Here is an 18,771-nt window from a genome sequence, read left to right on the forward strand (position 1 = left end):
AATAAAAATTCTAAAAATGGAATTGTTTGTGTTTAATAAAATAATAATTGAATATAATTTTAATAGAATAAATAATAAAATAGAATCTATTTACATAATATAATAATATTGATTTGAATTGAATAATATCATTTAATATTTTTTTATGGAATGAATATGAGATTGTCATCTAATATCATCACATCTAATATCATCACATAGAATCAAAATCTTCTTTTATATATATATGGATGACCATTGAACACGCTATTCATTCATCCAAGCCTTTGATAAGTTTTGTAATTGGTAAGGTCTACCATCATAGTCCTAGGTAAGGAGTCGTGATCTTATATACTAAAGTTATAAATGAAAATAACACTTGTTACAATGTTATTCGAAGCTAAAGATCCAAATGATCCACTCCAAAAATGTGTAAAACCAGACAAACACAACCCACTTGTGGTTGGTAATAAAGATGTAGACTGCACTGCATTTCGTGATCCCACAATAGTTTGGTGGGGCAAGGATGGTCATTGGAGGATGCTGGTGGGAAGTGTAAGGAAGCAAGAGGAATAACTTATCTATCCATTCCAAGGGTGGTAGGGGTACGTGGGAGTGACCTAACTTTTACCTAGTTTCTGTTAGAGGAAATATGAGGAAATGTAGTGGAGAATCATGTGAAGCATGTTTTGAAGAATAGCCATGATGAGACTAGGTTCAATTACTACATTGTGGGAACCTATTTGGAGAATAAGTAAAGTATGTCTCTGACAACACTTAGGATGGTTGGGGTGGATTTAGGAATGATTATTGTAATTTTTATGCTTCAGAGTTGTTTTTTTAACCCCAGCAAGTACTAGAGGATCTTGTGGGGTTGGACAAAAGAGTCTAATTTCTGGAAAGAATAGATGTTTGCAGGGGATGGACAAGAATTCGTGTACTAAATTTATATATGTTCCTTGAACATAAGTTAAATTGAGTCTATAAATTTTTGTTTTAATTCATATTATATTTAAAAATAATATTGAACCTAATTTGCAGAAATTGGATTATTTTAATTATACCAAATTTGTTTCCATTACTTATTCCTAAAGATTTCTTCCCATTTTGATCTATCATGCCTTAAAAAATGAATGGCACACATGCACACACAAATGCACATGCATGCACACACTTACACTTACAATCAGAGGTGGAACTACATAATGTGAAATAGGGGTAGTTGCACCCCAATCTATAATATGTCATAAACATATGCAATGATATTAATTTCTCTCCTTTGAAATAAGACTTAAATATGTTTTTGATATCTGATATATATCTGATTTTTGCATTTGATCCCTAATAAAATTTTCCTTTGAATATGTTCCTTGATATTTGAAAAAAATTATTTTAGATGCCAGAATCAATTAAAGTAAAAATAAATAAATAAACTTCTCTTAATCATTTCATCAAAAACCTTATGTGCCTCCCCCACAATCCCCTTCTATTGAAACCACCATCTTTGTGCACCCTTTTGCCAAGTTCATGCAACAGAAAGACAAAAATTATGCAACATTATATAGTAAAGAAAAAAGAAAACCTAATCACGTATAGAAGAAATTGAAATCAATAGCATACCAGTAATGAACCATTTTGCACCTTGGGCAGTCTATGGTGGTGGGAGATTAACACACGGCGCATACTTTGTTCCTCGGTGGTTCCGCCAAAACAACGTCGTATTGGTGGTAATACAAAGCCTCTGACTCTGTCTCTGCCCTATCAGACTCCTCCTCGGCAAGAACGAGGAGCCTTCTGATCTCCTCCACCCTGGTTGCCGCATGCTGCCACCGGTGACAGAGAATACACAGAGTGAGAGAGGAGGCATATATAGCTCGAAGACGTAGAGTGACAGAGGTTAGTGACATGTCACGCATGAAAAAAAACAATGTTTTTGGAGAGGGTGGGGGAGCAGGAGGGTGAGGACGAGGTGGAGGCTGTCAGAGTCCTCGACTTTGTTGCCATGGGAGTCAATGACAAAGAACGGTGGAGGCATGGATGACGAAGGCGGTGGAGTTGGCGCCATTAGAGTTGTCGGTGGTGATAGTGGAGGTGGAGGTGGATTTGCTGGTGGAAGCTCACAGCAGAATGTTCTGGCGAGATGACGAAATAAGGGATGGAGAGCAAGGAGAAATGTGTGAGAGAAGGGAATGAAACTAGAGATTGATTCGCAAATGGAGTGAGGAGAAGGTTAGTGTTCGTGGAATTGAGGGTGTATGGAGGGATAATTGAGTTGAAACAAATACGGATAATTTTTAATAAATACTGACGGTTTTTTAGTTGTTACAAATCTTACTATCAAATATTTAACGGACACGTCATCACTTAACGACAGGGATTTAAAACAAAACTTTTCCAATACCAGGGAGCCGATTCGAAGGAAAGATTTATCAGGATCAAATGCAAAAATCTAGTATATATCATGAATCAAAAACATAACTAAACCTTGAAATAAATATATTTCTCCCCCTTTATGCCCTTCCCCTTATTGCACCATTTTACACTTTAAGAGTTTTACACTTTTATGTTCAAAAAAAATTGTCACTAGTATATCTGTATTGGAAATGTAAAATAAAATTAAATATTTGAATTATAACACCATGCAAATAATAAAATGGAGTATTTCATAGATTACTAATGAGTTGTTTTAACTTAAGAAACAATGAATGGCATCAAATAATACTTTTTTTTTTTAATTTTTGGGTCACATGTAATCTGTTGTGCTCATATGCAAGTAGGCAATATCCTAGATGATGATGACATATGTACCACTCTCCAGCCACATCTTGAATACTTTGAGACACCTCCTTTACTAAATATTCTTCTACAATTATATACGCAATTGTTTTTAATATATGCAAAACATACTAAATGGGAAATATCAATTTTGTTAGTTGTATAGTCAAGGATTGAAATTTATCTTATGAATAATATTAATATTTTTGAATGATTTTAATGAGTTTAGTAACTCATTAAAGACATTTGTTTCAGGCTTTCACTTGAAAAACATTAGTACTGTGAAATAAAGAGAGTATGACAAATTGTGAAATGAAAGAAGTATGTCACATAAGCAAAATAAAATTAACATGAAAGAATCTATGATTTCTAAAATTTATGGGTGGCAACATCACCTTTTGTGACTCAACTTTTATATATTATTATTATTATTATTATTATTATAAATTATAAATAGATATGTACACATACATGGACTCAACCTATACCGCTATAAGAAAAAAATTCATTGAAAACCAATTTTTTAATAGATAAAATAAACAAATTAGTGACAAATTATAATAAGTTGCTAAGTCGTTGGTTGCAAATATTTAACAACCAATATTTAGAGACTAATTTTAAAGTCTAATTTAAAGATTGATATAAAAATTGATCTCTTCACCAATTTTAGTGACTACTTCAACAATGTATTTTATTGAATGTTTAAAAGAATTGGTCACTAAATTGGTCATTATTTTGTATTATAAAACAAATTAAAATATATCCTATTTTTATTTTTCCAAACTTGATAGACATGTATATGAAATAGCCTTTCCAAATTCCAAATACATATATATATATATATATATATATGAACCTGCTAGACAACTAAATACACAAACACACCAAATTAAAAAATGAGGTCAATATATGAATACATTAATATACAAAGTACAAAACATTTGCTGTGAGACAGAATCACATTAAAGGTAAATCAATATCAATGAGTCACTATGGTTCACTTAGTTACTCCCATCCTCATCTTGAATTTCGTCTATTGTAGATGATTTGTTCATACTTTCCATCAATTCTTGAATCAATGCATTGTTATGCTCGGCAAGCCTCTCCATATTTGCAACTTTACTTTGAAGCTTATCTCTTTCATTTCTAATTTCATTCATTTTTTTTCTTCATTCATTAAAATATTGTTTTTTTGCCCACTCCATTGATGAAGATGAGCCATGATAGCCTATGAAGCACGGACACGCCGCTGAAGTGCCGCGTCCCGCATCAGAGGCGCACCGGACACGCAAACGGGTACGACTACAGTGCGACGCAGTGTTCGCTGCATCCGCCGTCACCGGACACGGTTGGACGCAGGAAGCGCACGATTGGACGCGGCCCACCAAGTGGACATGCGCAGGTTAATAATCGTGCGTGCTCCTCCTCCGATAAGGACTCACCGGACTGCGAATATCAAAAGAAGAGAAGGTAGAAAAGAAAAACGACAGAAGAATCGGTTGATGTTTGAGGAATCGCATTAGAGCGAGATTCGAATGAAGGAGCTGCGGCGGCAGAGAGATACGCCGAGCACGGCGGCGGCGGCGGCGGCGGGTTGTAACTTCCGATTTAGAGAGTAAAACGACAAAGCAATTTGGATTAAACGACAATGATGTTCAGATGAAAAGGGGGAAAGAGTTTTTGTTTGCCCTTTTTATTTTCCTCTAGAGAGAGACACACAGAGAAAATGATATATTAATAAGGTGAGGAAAAAAAGTTTTTTTCCATTTGAGAAACGTTTTTGTTTACACTCTTTTTTTAATTTTTTTTAATTTCCACTTCCTCATGAGTCATGGTGGCATTGGCTCTTGAGTGTAACCAACTATACGAGTCCATGTGGCGATGATGTTGCGTGGTCCTTCAACTGAATGGTTAAGGTAAATCTGTATTTATTTCTCAATAATTCTACATTTTCTTATAACTATTTATTATTAATTTACTAAATTTTTATAGTAAATATTAATTGTATTTAATATTTACAAGAGATTAAATATAATTTTATTTTTTATTTAACATTTTCTTTATAAAATATTAATGTTTAAATTTTAATTAGCAACCTATCCCATTTGTGACTCATTATCATAGGAAAAGTTCTTTTTAGATGAAGATGAATATATAAATCTTGATTTTCAATTTAGATCTTTTATGCATATAGCTCATCTTTAATTTTATGTAATTTTATTTTATTTAATATTATATATATATATATATATATATATATATATATATATATATATATATATATATATATATATATATATATAGCCGTGTCCGTGTCCTACATTTTGGACATTACAGGTGTCTACATGTCGTGTCCAGTATTTGTGTCGGTGTCGATGCTTCATAGATGATAGCAAGACATTCCTGTCATTCCAAGCCCATACATTTTGCCTTTCTTCTTCCTAACTACATGCCACACATCTGACTCGTTTGGTGGAGGATTTCCTTGTGCAAAGGCACTTTTGGCCCATTGTTCCAATGTTCTTGCAAATTCCTCCCGTCATCACCAATATAAGCCTAATAAGTGTTTCATACCAAACCAAAATAGAGTAAAACAACACTATAAACAATTACATCATTATAAAGGTGATAATAATTCATTATATTTAAATGTTACAATCCCATATCCATCTATAGGTGAGTATATGGGTTAGTCCAATCCATTTTGATCTTCATTTAAATGGAGTATATCAAGCTGATCCGCATATTAAATGGACCACATTTTTACCTAGACCGCATCCAGCCCACTTATCTTACACGCTAATGAACTGATTTGCTAGCCCAATAATCAAAGTATGAAAATTGTAAAATAAAATTAAAAACTGCTTTTGAAAAATTATATAAAAAATGATAAAAAAAAATTGAAGGAAAAAGAAGAAAAAAAACACCATAAGCTTGACAAAAAATATAAGAAAATGTGCATTCATTAATGAAATAGTAAAATCTTAAAAACAAAAACAACAAAAAAACAAACAATCTATGTCACTCAAACATCAACAAAAGCATAAAAAATTCTATCTCTAACTTTTTACATCAAGAAAATATAAGTATTGAAATACTAAGAAAGGAGTCTTCATCTACAAAAAATACAAGAGATTATGCATTCATTAATGAAATAATAAAATCTAAAAGAATGCATCATCGACATCACTCAAACATCAAATAAAAGCATAAAAAACCTAATATCTCTAACTTTTTACATCAAGAAACTATAAATATTGAAATACTAAGATTGAAGTCAACATATACTAATCAAATACCAAGCAGTAATTATTCAAACACACTAATAAAACTATATAATAATAAATATTATTCAAAAAAGTAATTGATTAGCACGATAGCCCATTAACCCGTAGAATTAATCTGTTTAACAGATTAAATGGATCATGCAAAATAAGCTCAAGTTTAAATGGACAAACATTTTTTGTGTTCCAGACCCGTTTGGTCTTGTGGGTTAAACAAACCATCCATGGGCCTACACCCATATATACCCACCTGTATATCCACCCATGTGTTGTTGTCCTTACGTTGATGCTTGAGACGAAACAAGTCCAATGGAGTGTGGGAAGGGTTCCATTCTCTTACTCTAAAATAGAACAAAGAATAAAAGTTAAGAACTTGAAGGTTTTAAAGTAAAAGATCATTTACACTAAATCATACAAGGTAAACAATACAATAAATTGTATTAAATGACAACTTAACCATATTAGCTTGGGTGCTCTTCTTTTTTAATTCTTCAGATTTTCAATGCTCACATAATCTCTCCCAAACATCGTCTTTGACTCAATTTGGTTTATTCGTTGTGACTTGAGCCTCATTTAGAATATCTTTTATTATTTCTATATCTTGTATTTCAAAATTCTTTTTTGTCCGTGTTAATTTTAATTGTCTAATATTTTTAATCTTGATATGATGATTGTTATTAATAATTGTTTTCATATAAAGAAAGTGTTCTCACAAAAGTTATATTATATTATATTATAATATATATATATATATATATATAAACACTTGTATTATTATGTTAATTGATTAATTGTATGTCATTTGAATGGTGTCATTAGGCTACTTCTCCACATTACTTGAATAATAATGTTATTCTAAAATGATGTCATTTAGATCACCTGATTTGAATGGCACTATGCTTTTTATTTGCTATTTGAATCATGAATGGCTTAATACTTAAATATTATAGTGTTATCTATTATTTGTATTTGGATCATTTGAATTGTTAAATGTCTTGAAGGAAAAATGTGACTTAAAAAAATAATGAGAAAAATAATATTGATGTTTTCATTTTTTGATTCTTTTTAAGAATTTAGTTAGCCAACCCACCAAGATGTTGTGAGTCGGGTTGAAATTTTCATGACTCACCAAAAGGTGAGTTGAATTGGCTTGATCCGTTTAAAGTTCAACTAGTGGTGAACCAACTAAAATGAGTTGGGTTGACCTGCTTTAACACCTCTAAGCATTCATTGAGGTTGGCTTGATTGACTAGATAATTCAAAGTTGCTCACCAATTCCACCTATATCACTATAAAAAAAATTGTCCTTAGAGATCATTTTTATTTATCATTAAAGTAAATCAATGACTACACAATTTTATTTTTGGTGAATCCGAGTATCCTTCATTCAGACTTAGGATCGAAACCCTAATTACATGTTTAAGATACAAGATTATTCACTAAGGATTAGACAAATTAAAGATAAATAAGGACTAGACAAATTAAAGATAAATAATAATCAATTGCTAAACCATTGGTCACTAGCAAATATGTAGCAACAAAATTTTAGAGACCAGTTTCAAAGAAATTTCAAAAATTGATTTGAAGACTTATTTCTTGCTGATTTTGCAAGCAACGTTAAAATTTATTGATTGATTGATCTCTTGATTAATTTAATAACCGAATTTAATTATTGATTTAGCCACCGATTATATTGGTTATTTAAAAGAATATGCCACTAAATCGATCATTATTTTGTAATCTAGGAGAAAAATAATTAATTTAAAATATATCTAATTTCTACTTTTTGAATCTAATAGGTATATACATATGAAATAAAATTTCAAAATAAGCTAAAGTATATGAACCTAATAGACATACATAACAATATATATATAAACACATTAAGTAAAACATTAATAACCAAAGTACAAAACATTTGCCATACAGACACTATTATATTAAAAGTAGGCCAGTATCAATGAGTCGCTATGGTTCACTTAGTGACTCCTCGTCATCTTCATATTCACTGTCATCTTCACCTTCATCTTGACTGTCATCTTCACCTTCTTCTTGATTGTCATTTATATTATACATGGCATGTTCATGCTTTCAATCAATTCTCGTATCAATGCATTGTTATGCTCTAGAAGCCTCTCAGTGTTTGCAACTCTGGCTTGAAGCTTATCTCTTTCATTTTTAACTTCTTCCATCTCTTTGGTCAATTCATCAAACTCTTGTTTTTTTACCCACTCCCTTGATGAAGAAGATGAACAATTGTAGCAAGGACTTGTTGCCATAACTGTAGATTTCATTCCAAGTCCATATACTTTTCCTTTCTTTGATCTAGCTACATCGCACCACACATCTAATTCACTTGGTGAAGGTTTTCCTTCTGCCAATGCTCTTTTGGTCATATGTTTCAATGTGCGTGCAAATGCCTCCTAACATCACCAATATAAGCCTAATAAGTAAGAATAAAACAATGCCATAAACAAATACAAGATTATAAAGGTGAGAGTTCATTACATTTACATGTTGTGATCTCCTATCCACCCATGTGTTGTCCTTACGTTGGTGTGTGCGACGAAACAACTCCAATGGAGTAGGAGCAGTTCCAGTCTCTTTCATCTAACATACAACAAATAATACAAGAACTTGTTAGATTTTAAGTTAGAGATTATTAAACTAAATCACACGAGATAAACAGTGCAATGAATTAAATTCATTGACAACTTAACCATATTAGCTCTATGCTGTGAAGCGCTAATAGAGCCACCAGTGTGAGATGCTCCATAATTAGATGCCCGATTTGTTTTTGCTTGGGTACTCTTCTTTTTGAATCCTTCAGATGTCCAATGCTCGCACAATCTCTCCCAGACAACATCTTTAATCCAATGTGGTTTATCCATTGTGGTTCGAGCCTTGTTTAGATAATTTTTCATCAATACTGAACCTCGCATTTCAAAATTCTTTTTAGCCCAATTGTAATCCGGTGGAGAAACAGAGAAGTTTTCCTATATATACAGGCAACAAGTTAGCTAAAAGTAGACTAAATATACATATCCAAATCAAATGTAATAATTAATATAAGAAACTTAACCAAAAACTCTTCAAACCAAGAGTTTCTTGTGCTAATTGGTATCTTTTTCCATGATGGCCAGGGATCAGTAAAATTCCTCTTGAGGATATCCCCAATCCCATTAGCAGCAGAGCGAGAAGGTAAGAATCTGCAAATATTACATGCAAATCACAAGTTTAAAAAGTCATAGTCAAATAAGTAACAAAATAGAACAGCATACCCTTGCTCATCAAGATATAAAATTGGCTTGGCATCATTTCTTTGTGTCTCTAATGCAGCAAAAGATCTATCAGTACGTCCTGCATCTGAATTCATTGGTTGTGATGTACATGGTGAGTGTACCCCTTCCACTGAAGGTGGAAGTGATACATCAGATATCCTAGCAGGTAGGTGTGCCCCTTCCATTGAATTAGTTGGTCGTGATGCACATGGTGGATTTTGAGAAGTCATCTGTGATAGATATGCAGTACGGTGTTTCGTTGGATGACTCTTGGAAGCTTTTCCTTTATTCGGATCTTTCTCTGCCACCTGCAACTAACAATGCAGAGTATGAGAACATGATTAAAAAAGGTGAGAGTTCATTATAAATTGCTTAACAATAACATTCGGCGGTGGGGAGGGGGGGGAAGGGGCAAATAAAGTAAATGACTTATTGATGATTAGAACAAACTGCATCTATTCGACTTATTAAACCATGAAAAATTTACCCAATGGCCTTAAAACTTGGCTGCTAACAAGAATTTATCATAGCAGTAGCAGATACATGCCAATAAGGGGAGAAAATATCCAAAACTAATCAAAACAAAGAAACAATGGAGCTTATATAGGATCACAGGTTTGAGTTGTAAATGAGTGCAGCCCGATATCTAGAATCAAAATATGTATTAAATCCAACACTTTTAATGCATACACTACAATCAGAAAATGAAATCGAAGGAATAAGTCATAAAGAACAGCTATAATAACAAACGAAGAAAATCCAATAGAAATTATGCAGAGATACATGCAATCCATCAACTTCGTAACGGAGCTTGTTCCTTGCATTTTGCACGCATGGTAAAAAACAAAAGTATTCATAGGTTTGAGTTGTAAATGAGTGCAGCCCGATATCTAGAATCAAAATATGTATTAAATCCAACACTTTTAATGCATACACTACAATCAGAAAATGAAATCGCAGGTATAAGTCATAAAGAACAGCTATAATAACAAACTAAGAAAATCCAATAGAAATCATGCAGAGATAATGCAATCCATCAACTTCGTAACGGAGCTTGTTCCTTGCATTTTGCATGCACGGTAAAATCAATGAACAAAAGTATTCACAGCCCAACTATATAATCCTCAAAAGTTAAATCATAAGCATTACATGGTCTGAATAATACAACTATGTAGGAAACATCAAAACACTGTTTTTAAGTGACGGACTCCCAAAAGGCATCATGTAAAAACTGTGAAGACCATAGAATCAATGAGCAACTCAAATGAATAAAAAAATCACTATAATCATGCATAATTACACACAGAAGTTAATAAAATTTAGTCCATACAACGAGATAAAGAAGCAAAATTCCCTTTGAAGTTTGCCATAAACCAAGTCTTTCAAACCAATTCATATTGCCTTACATCCTGAGTTTCAAGCTAGTAATCCAGACACCATTTTATGTAATTCAACTTAAGCTATCTCCAAATGAAAACTGAGGGGGTTTGCAAATTACAAGTTCATGGGGCTTCCAAATCCACCATTCATGTAGCATACAGAATAGTATAGAAACCATTCAAGCCATTACTCAAAACTGAGATTCCAACTTGTCATTAAAAAAATAACAAGAGGAATAACACTAATGATGGTGATTGAAGCATATACAAATTTAAGTTCGTCACAGCTGTGGAGGAGGAAACCCCAAATCAATGAGATTCACTGAATGAAGAATAAAAGGCATTACCTGCTGCCTAACAAACTTTTTGCGAACAGAAGTTGTCTTCTCTGAGGCCATGTCAAGGCTACATTCTGCATCTGGATTTGTTGGTTGTGAAGTACATGGAGAGTGTACCCCTAGTATTGAAGGTGGAGGTATCACATCAGATGTCCTAGCAGGAGGATCAGTAGGATGAGATATTGCATGTGATGAAACACATGGAGGAATTTGAGAAGTTATCTCTGCTAGATGCCTAGCAAGTTGAATTGTTGGATGACTCTTAAAAGCTTTTCCTTTATTCTGATCTTTGACTGCCATCTGCAATTACACAAAATTAACCAAGCAGACTATGTTGAGAACATGATTATAAAGGTGAGAATTTTCATTATAAATTGTCTGTTTGCCATTTGAATAACAATAAACAATCAGGGGGGGAAATCAAAAGAAAGGGACAAATAAAGAAAATGAGTTATTGATGTTTAGAACAAAATGCACTTATTGTGCATACAAGACAGGTGCTGTAAGAAATAGGATCTTACAACAATCTCACAGTAGAATATGGGACTGCATCTATTGGACTTAAACCATGAAAAATTTATCCAATGTACCATTATGTTTCAACTTCCTAATGGGACAGATCTTGCATCAAATGGATAAGTATAAGCCAACTTGTGCTTGAATGAATGAGTGCTACCAGAACTTCAAATGTGCATAATTTACATTGACTTTGGGCAAGTTAAGGAGATAAAATCTGAAATTTTGTGGGTTAAAAGATATATGTCTCTGGGTTATAACAAAAAAAAACAACACTCAAATCTAATGTGTCTGGCTCAAGTTTTGACTAAATGAGTAAGGACTGCTCAAACTTTGACAGCATGCAAAAATGAGTTAAAAAATGCTACTTGATGCATATGACCAATTCAAATGACTAAAACCAGTTTATAATCATTGAAGAAAAAATAGCCCATGCGTCATGAACGATTAATCACTCAAAGAAGGAGCACATAACACACAGAAAATGAGCCATATACCTTTTAACAACCAAATTTATGCCAAGTTACTATCTTGTGTAATCTTCAAAAACTATCATTACCAGGCCATCTAGTTTCATTGATATATGTCTTGCTAGATGTAATAGAAACCTTTTTAATAGCCTTCTAAAAATCCAAGATTGTGAATCAAATCATAAACTGGGTTTCATTCAATAGTTCTCGATAAATAGTTGTAACAGCTACAGCAGCATAAAACTTCAATTTTCAAACATTGTTTTATATAATATGCAGAACCTCAATGAGGTTTAATCTATTCTTACAGTAAGAAAGAATTATAAAGAAACCACTTTTATATTCTGGCAGAAAACCACAATCATGATTCCTCTAAACCCAACCTTTCAAACCAGTTTATATCCTATTTAACTCAATCTTTTAAACATATTTCTTTGTTACCCATTTTATTAAGTAATAGCAACCTTTAAAATATTATAGCACCAGGCAAAGACAAATCATCCCCTACAAGTCTCATTTTCATAGCATGAGTTGGAAAATGAAAATCATGACAGCACCCATATATAAACTATTAGTATGTAAAGCACCTTTAATTTCCACTCAGTCTAACCAAGTCTGTCATAAAATCCCCTTTGAAGTCTCTCACAAATCCAAGTCTTTCAAACCAATTCATATTGCCTTAAATCCTAAGTTTCAAACTATTAATTAACCCATCCAAGACTTATATTCATTTTATTTTTTAAAAAAAAAAAATCAACTTGAGCTATCTATCTCCAAACGAAAACTGAGGGAGTTTGCTAAGAGTTGACGGGGCTTTCAATCCCCCCATTCTTATAGCATGCAAAAAATAACAGAGACACAAGCAAGGCATTACACAAAACTGATATTAAAAATAGTCACTAAAACAATAAAAAAAGAGGAACGACAGTAATGACAGTGATTAAAAAAATATACAAAATTAACGTCATCATAACTGTGAAGGGAGAATCCCTAATGAATGAGATGCATTGGATGAAAAACAAAAGGCATTACCTGGCGCTTCCTCTTTGGAGCCATATCAAGTAGCAACTACTACTTCTTCTTCCTTCTTTCTGCAACCCCAAATTAAAAATGAAAAAAAAAGAAGAAGAAGAAGCATAAACACAAGCACGTCATGGGCAAAAATGAAAGAAAAACAAAACAATCCATTAGAATAAAGCAGCGATTTTTACACGTTGGAGAGGTCGACTGGAGCACGGCGACACAAGACAACGACAATGGGACTGAGGGACTCTACAAATTGATTAGGGTAAAGAAAGAGAAACAAAGTGATTGAGTCAGTTCCTTCTTTATATGATTTGGGAATTACTCGGCGACCGAAAGCAGCAGTCGCTACACTTGACACCAAACCAGCGGTCACTACAAACAAGCGGTGTTTTTTTAACTGTAATTGTTTTTTTTTTTTTAATGAACCCAAATTTTTTCTATTCATTGTTATAATTATAATTAAATTTTATTTAATATTTCATTCTCATCTAAGAAAGGGAATACCCTTTTGGTGTCCACAAATTTTACGTTTTTCAATTTTTAAATGGATCTGCTCATGACATGTGAATATCGTTGATATAACGAAAACACATTTAAATATTTTTTAATTTTTAATTTTTAATTTTACTTTAAAATATTTTTAAGATAAGTGAAACACATTTAAATATTTTAAGTAAGTAAATATATTTTTATTCAGTTATTTATATTAATTTAAAATCTTTAGATCTTAACTTTTACAATTTTATATATATTACTTTTTTACTTAAAATATTATATAATATTAAAAAATATAAATTTAATTAATGTTATATATGTATCCATTAATTAATATTTTTTAAAAATAAGTAATAAATTTTAATAATAAAATTTTTGGGGGCCTTTTTTTGTCTATAAATTTTGGAAATCTAAAGACTTTACTTTGCGTGTCTATAGGCTAGTCCTGAAAACATGTACAATAGAGCTATTAGATTATGAGAGTTTGATCATTTTGCTACATAAGAGAAGAAGTATACTAGCCTATGTCAGAAGTAGGTTGCTATCAATTTCAGTAAATAAATTTTTTCAACTACAAATGCCATAATAGAAAGATCAAACTTTGGTTAAAAAGTATATAGTCCAAGAATTACTCATATAAACTCACTACTATATATAAAAAATTCAACATCATTTAGTTAATGTCAATTTTGTTGAAAATTGATTTTACAAAATATAGGGAAGTATTTTTGTAAATAAAATATTGTCTTTAATATTGATTTTTTTAAAAAAAATAAATTGATGTTGTGTGTGCTGAGTCAACATTGATGTTATGTAATTAAAAGGATGTTGTTCGGAATACCTTAACAACGGTTCTTAAAAACTGATTTAGTTTGGGTCGGCACTCTTAGTTGCAACTCTCTCGTTACCATTGCGCCACCACTTGTTCGCCATCGTGACGCTGCCTGTCCACCATTGCCTTCTTCCGCAACGATGCTTCTCATGTGAGCTAAATTGTGTTCTGGTTTGTTTTCCATCTTTTCTTCACATTTTCATTTTTGTTTTCCCTAAAAGGGACAATTGTTTTTTCCCATTATTGAAAAATAAGTTTCATAGGTGCAATGACAAATGTATCACTAGAGTTAGTACTTAGTAGCATTAAACAACTATTTTATTTAGAATAAGGGTACATCATATCCTATTTTCTTAGTTTGATGCAGTGTTTTAGCTATATTATGACTGATTTCCTTTTGAACTCAAATGTGCACATTACTTCAGATACCAATTGAATAGAAGTACAAAAGGAGTTCCTTGCATAAAGCAACAAAACCATGCATTGTTTTGCTCTAGTAGGCAATTAAATTTGTTCGAAACACCACTTGCTTAGTAGTCTACATGTAGTTATTTCAAAACTTGGTTGGCAAAGAAGATGCATTCATGATTCTGAGAAAAGTAGCCAAACTTAACCTTAATTTTGATCTAAGAGCCCTTGCCAAATATATTTAATCGTTTCATTTTATTCTCTACGAATGAGAATAGTATCAATCTAATTTCTTCATTGAGATAATCTCATTTCTACCCAATGGGCTAGTTTATGACTTCTGTTGGTGAAGGAGCTAAAGTTAGTTAGACTTTTAACAAATTTTGACAAAGTCAGCTTATAAAGACAGTGAGAGTCTGAGAGAAGATTAGGAGCATTCAATCTAAGAGGAACACTTATATATATATATATATATATATATATATATATATATATATATATATATATATATATATATATTCATTTTTTTCTAACATTCAAAGCTTTCTTAATGCTAGTGTATTATAGTATAATATTGTTTATATTACTCATGGAGAATTTAATCCAAATAGTGCCAGTGTACAAACAATTAGCAAGCAGAGGCAAGCTAAACAATGTCCCTTTTCCAACCAATATTCCATTTGAGACCCATACAACTCATTCACACCAAAAATAGTGCTCTGGTGATAAAACACTAAATTGAAATGAAACCTATGCTCATACTTCACTCCATCTCAATAACACATCCAACTAGAAATAATAATAAAAAAAGAAAATAACAACCAGAAACAATGCGAGATTTTTTATAGAAGCTTCAATAAAAAAAAACCCTAAAATTAAGGACATTAAAACCTAGGTTAGGGAACAATGTAAGGACCGACGAGCAATGTCACTCTAGAACTAGGTTCTTGCACTGCCAATGAGTACCACATGAGTATGTAAGGACCAGTGAGCAATGTCACTCCAAAACTAGGTTCTTGCAGTGCCAATGAGTACCACATAAGTATGTAAAGACCAACGAGCAATGAACTAAAAAATTAGGGAACAATAAAAAACCTGGTTAGGATTTGAAATGATCAAAATGTGGAAAAAGGAGAAAACCAAAATCTTCATCATCTTTTTCTCCTCTTTTTTTCTAATATCTTCTTGACATCAAGATAAAAAGCTAGCAGCTGCAGAGAAAAAGTTGGCTGAATGTCAAGAGACTCTGTCTATACTTGGTAGGCAATTGCAAGTTTCGTGCCCTCAGATAGAGATAACCATGACTCATCATAGTAAAAAGGCTTCAAATGAATGAAAAGTTAGCCAAACCAACTTATGGCTGGTCAAATTCTTATGGGTCATGTAACTTAGATGAAATTGATCATGTTGAGGCATGTAGCATAATGTTTGACAAACTGTTGCATATTGATGAATTTTGAATCCCCACAACCTCATTATGGAGTAGCAAAATTGTTGCATATTAATGCAAGTGATAACAGCCATGGTCATGGTCCATGGATTCTCCTTGCCTTTGTAGTAGCATTTTGTTTACAAGACAAGATGGCCCTCCTACTATTTGTCCCTTCCTTTATAACAACAAACCAACCATCAATTTTATCTATTTTATCCTTAGATTATTTACACTTTTTACTCCTTAGATTATATACAGTTTTTGAACCATGATTTGAAGTTTAAAAATTATTTATTAGTTGAAATGTTAGCACTCCCCTGAAGAAGAAGGAAGAAGACACAGAAAGCACACAGAGAAGAGAGGTAATTGGGAATAATTCTCATTGATTTCCTTGCTTTGTTATTTACATATATATAGGCTTCCTAATAACAGAAAAAACTTCTAGAATGATTTGGCAATCACAATTTCGTTAGTGCTGTCCCCCTAATGCAGACAACACTTAGTAAGGATGTTCCCTTCCTAATGAGATGCTTTTTGCTACTATTTCACCATTCTTCCTCAGACATAATCACTGAGGTAAGATGGTTTTGTAATTTTCCTTTTGGGTTTGACTTCCTTCTGCACCCCCTGGTCTGCTATTTCGACCCCTGCTCCAGCTCTTGTTGTATTCTCTGCATTCCTATAATGAAACTTAACTGCTAAATTTGTACATGATATATTCTACAATAGTGGTAGTAATAAATATTATATATTTCTTGTTCTTGTTTATATGTGTATGCTTTGGAGGTTACTGTGTTTTAGGAGTTATGCTTAGAAGGAATGCAACATAATCATCAACCTGAAAAGATCCCTATCTCTGGTAGTTAGGAAATAGCTTATGGAACTGCATGTGCTGAAGCAATCCATAATGGGCAAACTTTTTCCTAAAGTAGTTTAGCTACTAGTCAATCAAATAGTCTTGTAATCCATCACTTTTGTAAACTTATCCTTCTCAAATGAACCTTTCACCTTGCACTAGTAAAAATGTAAAAAAAAATGTCTCAGAAACTTAGAATACAAAATTTAAAGAAACAAACATTTGCTTCATTTGTTACTATATAATATAGTTTAAGCAAATATAGACACAAATGATTAAAATAAAATGTTGATAAAAAAAATCAAGTCTTTAAATCGTATTTAACATATTGGTAGGCTTTTAAAATTTTAAAAAATGGATAGTTATAATTAACAAATTAGTAGATTTTTAAAATTTAAAAATGTACAGTTTAAATTAAAATATTGGTTTGTTAAAAATTTAAGAAAAAAAAATGGAAGTTTTCATTTGGCAGATTTTTTAAATTAAAAAAATAAACAGTTTTAATTAACAAATTAGTAGGTTTTAAAATTTAAAAATGGGCAGTTTTAGTTAACTAATTTGTAGGTTCTTAAAATTAGTTATCTTTTTGTTACTCTTTTTGATTTTTCCAGATGGAGACAAAAAAAATTCACCAATAAATACGAAGACAAAAAGTGGAGAAAAATAATTAAAAATAGTTATTGAAAAATCTGGAAAAAAAATGAGTAAGTTGAAAGCAAATAAAGCAAGAAGTTTAATAAAACAAAAGTTTAAAAAAAATTAAGAATCCTTTCAATTTTAAAATATGTGCATTCCAAAATATTATTTATGGTAAAGTCTTCGGAAAAAAAAAAATGAAGAATAAGGAGAAGTACATGTGTTAGCATAAACAATTCTATTGAATCTTGCAAAATACTTTATAAAATTTCAAGATTTTGTCATCTTTGCATATAAAAGGAAAAAAAGAATAATTTTTCATGTATTAAAAGAAAGTTGGTATAATGTTCTATTGAGAATTTGATATAATACGATTGATAATAATTTACATAGAGAAAGTGTGCAACCTCAGATTTGGAAGGATTGGAAAGGTGGACGTGTATCCCATGTGTTGAGTTGTTTCCCGACATTACCAATGTTTTATGTATGCAAAAGCAAGCTTTGGAAAATAATTGTTGAGTTTACAGAATGTTGGGCAGGGAGGATTTGGCCACAAATGCAACACCTGAAAAATCCGAAAACAATAATAAAATAAAGATGCCTTGATGGATTAAAATCTAAAGAGGACTTGAATACATTGTTATAATTCGCACTTACAATTTCCATCCTTCCAAATCTATAATCTAAATAACAACATTTCAAACATTATGTAAACCAAATTTCTACTCAGAGATTATTATACAGAAAAAGTTAAAGTTGAAGAAGGAGAAGAAAAAAGTAGAGGAAGAAAAAGAAAGAGAATTTAGATCGAAATTTGAAACTAGAAATTAAGAATAAAAATGAGAACCTTCCTTTGAGGCATTGTTAATAATTTGAGGGAAGGTTTTGTGCAGTCGTGTATTATTTGAAGGGAGTGTGCATTTACATTCAAATTAGCTTAATCCAAAACAGTTTATATATTAATATTGTTATTGGTTGATAGTAAGAGAGTACATGGAAGTGTAAGTTACTAAATAGAAATTTCAAAACTTTGTGTTTATATTGTTTTTCATTTTATTCTTTAA

General features: G+C 31.8%; 2 protein-coding genes and 1 long non-coding RNA gene across 4 annotated transcripts; all 3 read right to left on the reverse strand.

The window, feature by feature from the left end:
* Positions 1 to 1,335: 1,335 nt before the first annotated feature.
* LOC121174032 (uncharacterized) lies at positions 1,336 to 2,213 on the reverse strand. Its single transcript, XR_005889719.1, has 2 exons — positions 1,600 to 2,213; positions 1,336 to 1,492 (listed from the first exon to the last, which is right to left on the reverse strand). It is a non-coding gene; the product is annotated as an uncharacterized lncRNA (long non-coding RNA).
* Positions 2,214 to 5,117: 2,904 nt separating this feature from the next.
* LOC102663349 (uncharacterized) lies at positions 5,118 to 6,961 on the reverse strand. Its single transcript, XM_041011751.1, has 4 exons — positions 6,918 to 6,961; positions 6,213 to 6,379; positions 6,054 to 6,085; positions 5,118 to 5,287 (listed from the first exon to the last, which is right to left on the reverse strand). The coding sequence occupies exons 1-4, from the start codon at positions 6,959 to 6,961 to the stop codon at positions 5,135 to 5,137; spliced, it is 396 nt and encodes a 131-aa protein (XP_040867685.1). The 3' UTR covers positions 5,118 to 5,134.
* A 934-nt stretch (positions 6,962 to 7,895) lies between these two features.
* On the reverse strand, positions 7,896 to 13,445 carry LOC100778280 (uncharacterized). Of its 2 annotated transcripts, none has more exons than XM_006602088.4 (8): positions 13,234 to 13,445; positions 13,055 to 13,113; positions 11,046 to 11,336; positions 9,320 to 9,633; positions 9,121 to 9,247; positions 8,759 to 9,034; positions 8,547 to 8,648; positions 7,896 to 8,461 (listed from the first exon to the last, which is right to left on the reverse strand). In XM_006602088.4, exons 2-8 carry the CDS (start codon positions 13,076 to 13,078, stop codon positions 8,102 to 8,104), a joined length of 1,494 nt encoding a protein of 497 aa, XP_006602151.1. In that variant the 5' UTR covers positions 13,079 to 13,113; positions 13,234 to 13,445; the 3' UTR covers positions 7,896 to 8,101. The 2 variants fall into 2 exon arrangements, with proteins under 2 accessions (XP_006602151.1, XP_006602152.1); XM_006602089.4 differs by having other exon boundaries at positions 9,320 to 9,627; positions 13,234 to 13,435.
* Positions 13,446 to 18,771: the final 5,326 nt, after the last annotated feature.

The sequence above is a fragment of the Glycine max genome, chromosome 18, assembly GCF_000004515.6.
Source record: "Glycine max cultivar Williams 82 chromosome 18, Glycine_max_v4.0, whole genome shotgun sequence".
Classification (NCBI taxonomy): domain Eukaryota; kingdom Viridiplantae; phylum Streptophyta; class Magnoliopsida; order Fabales; family Fabaceae; genus Glycine; species Glycine max.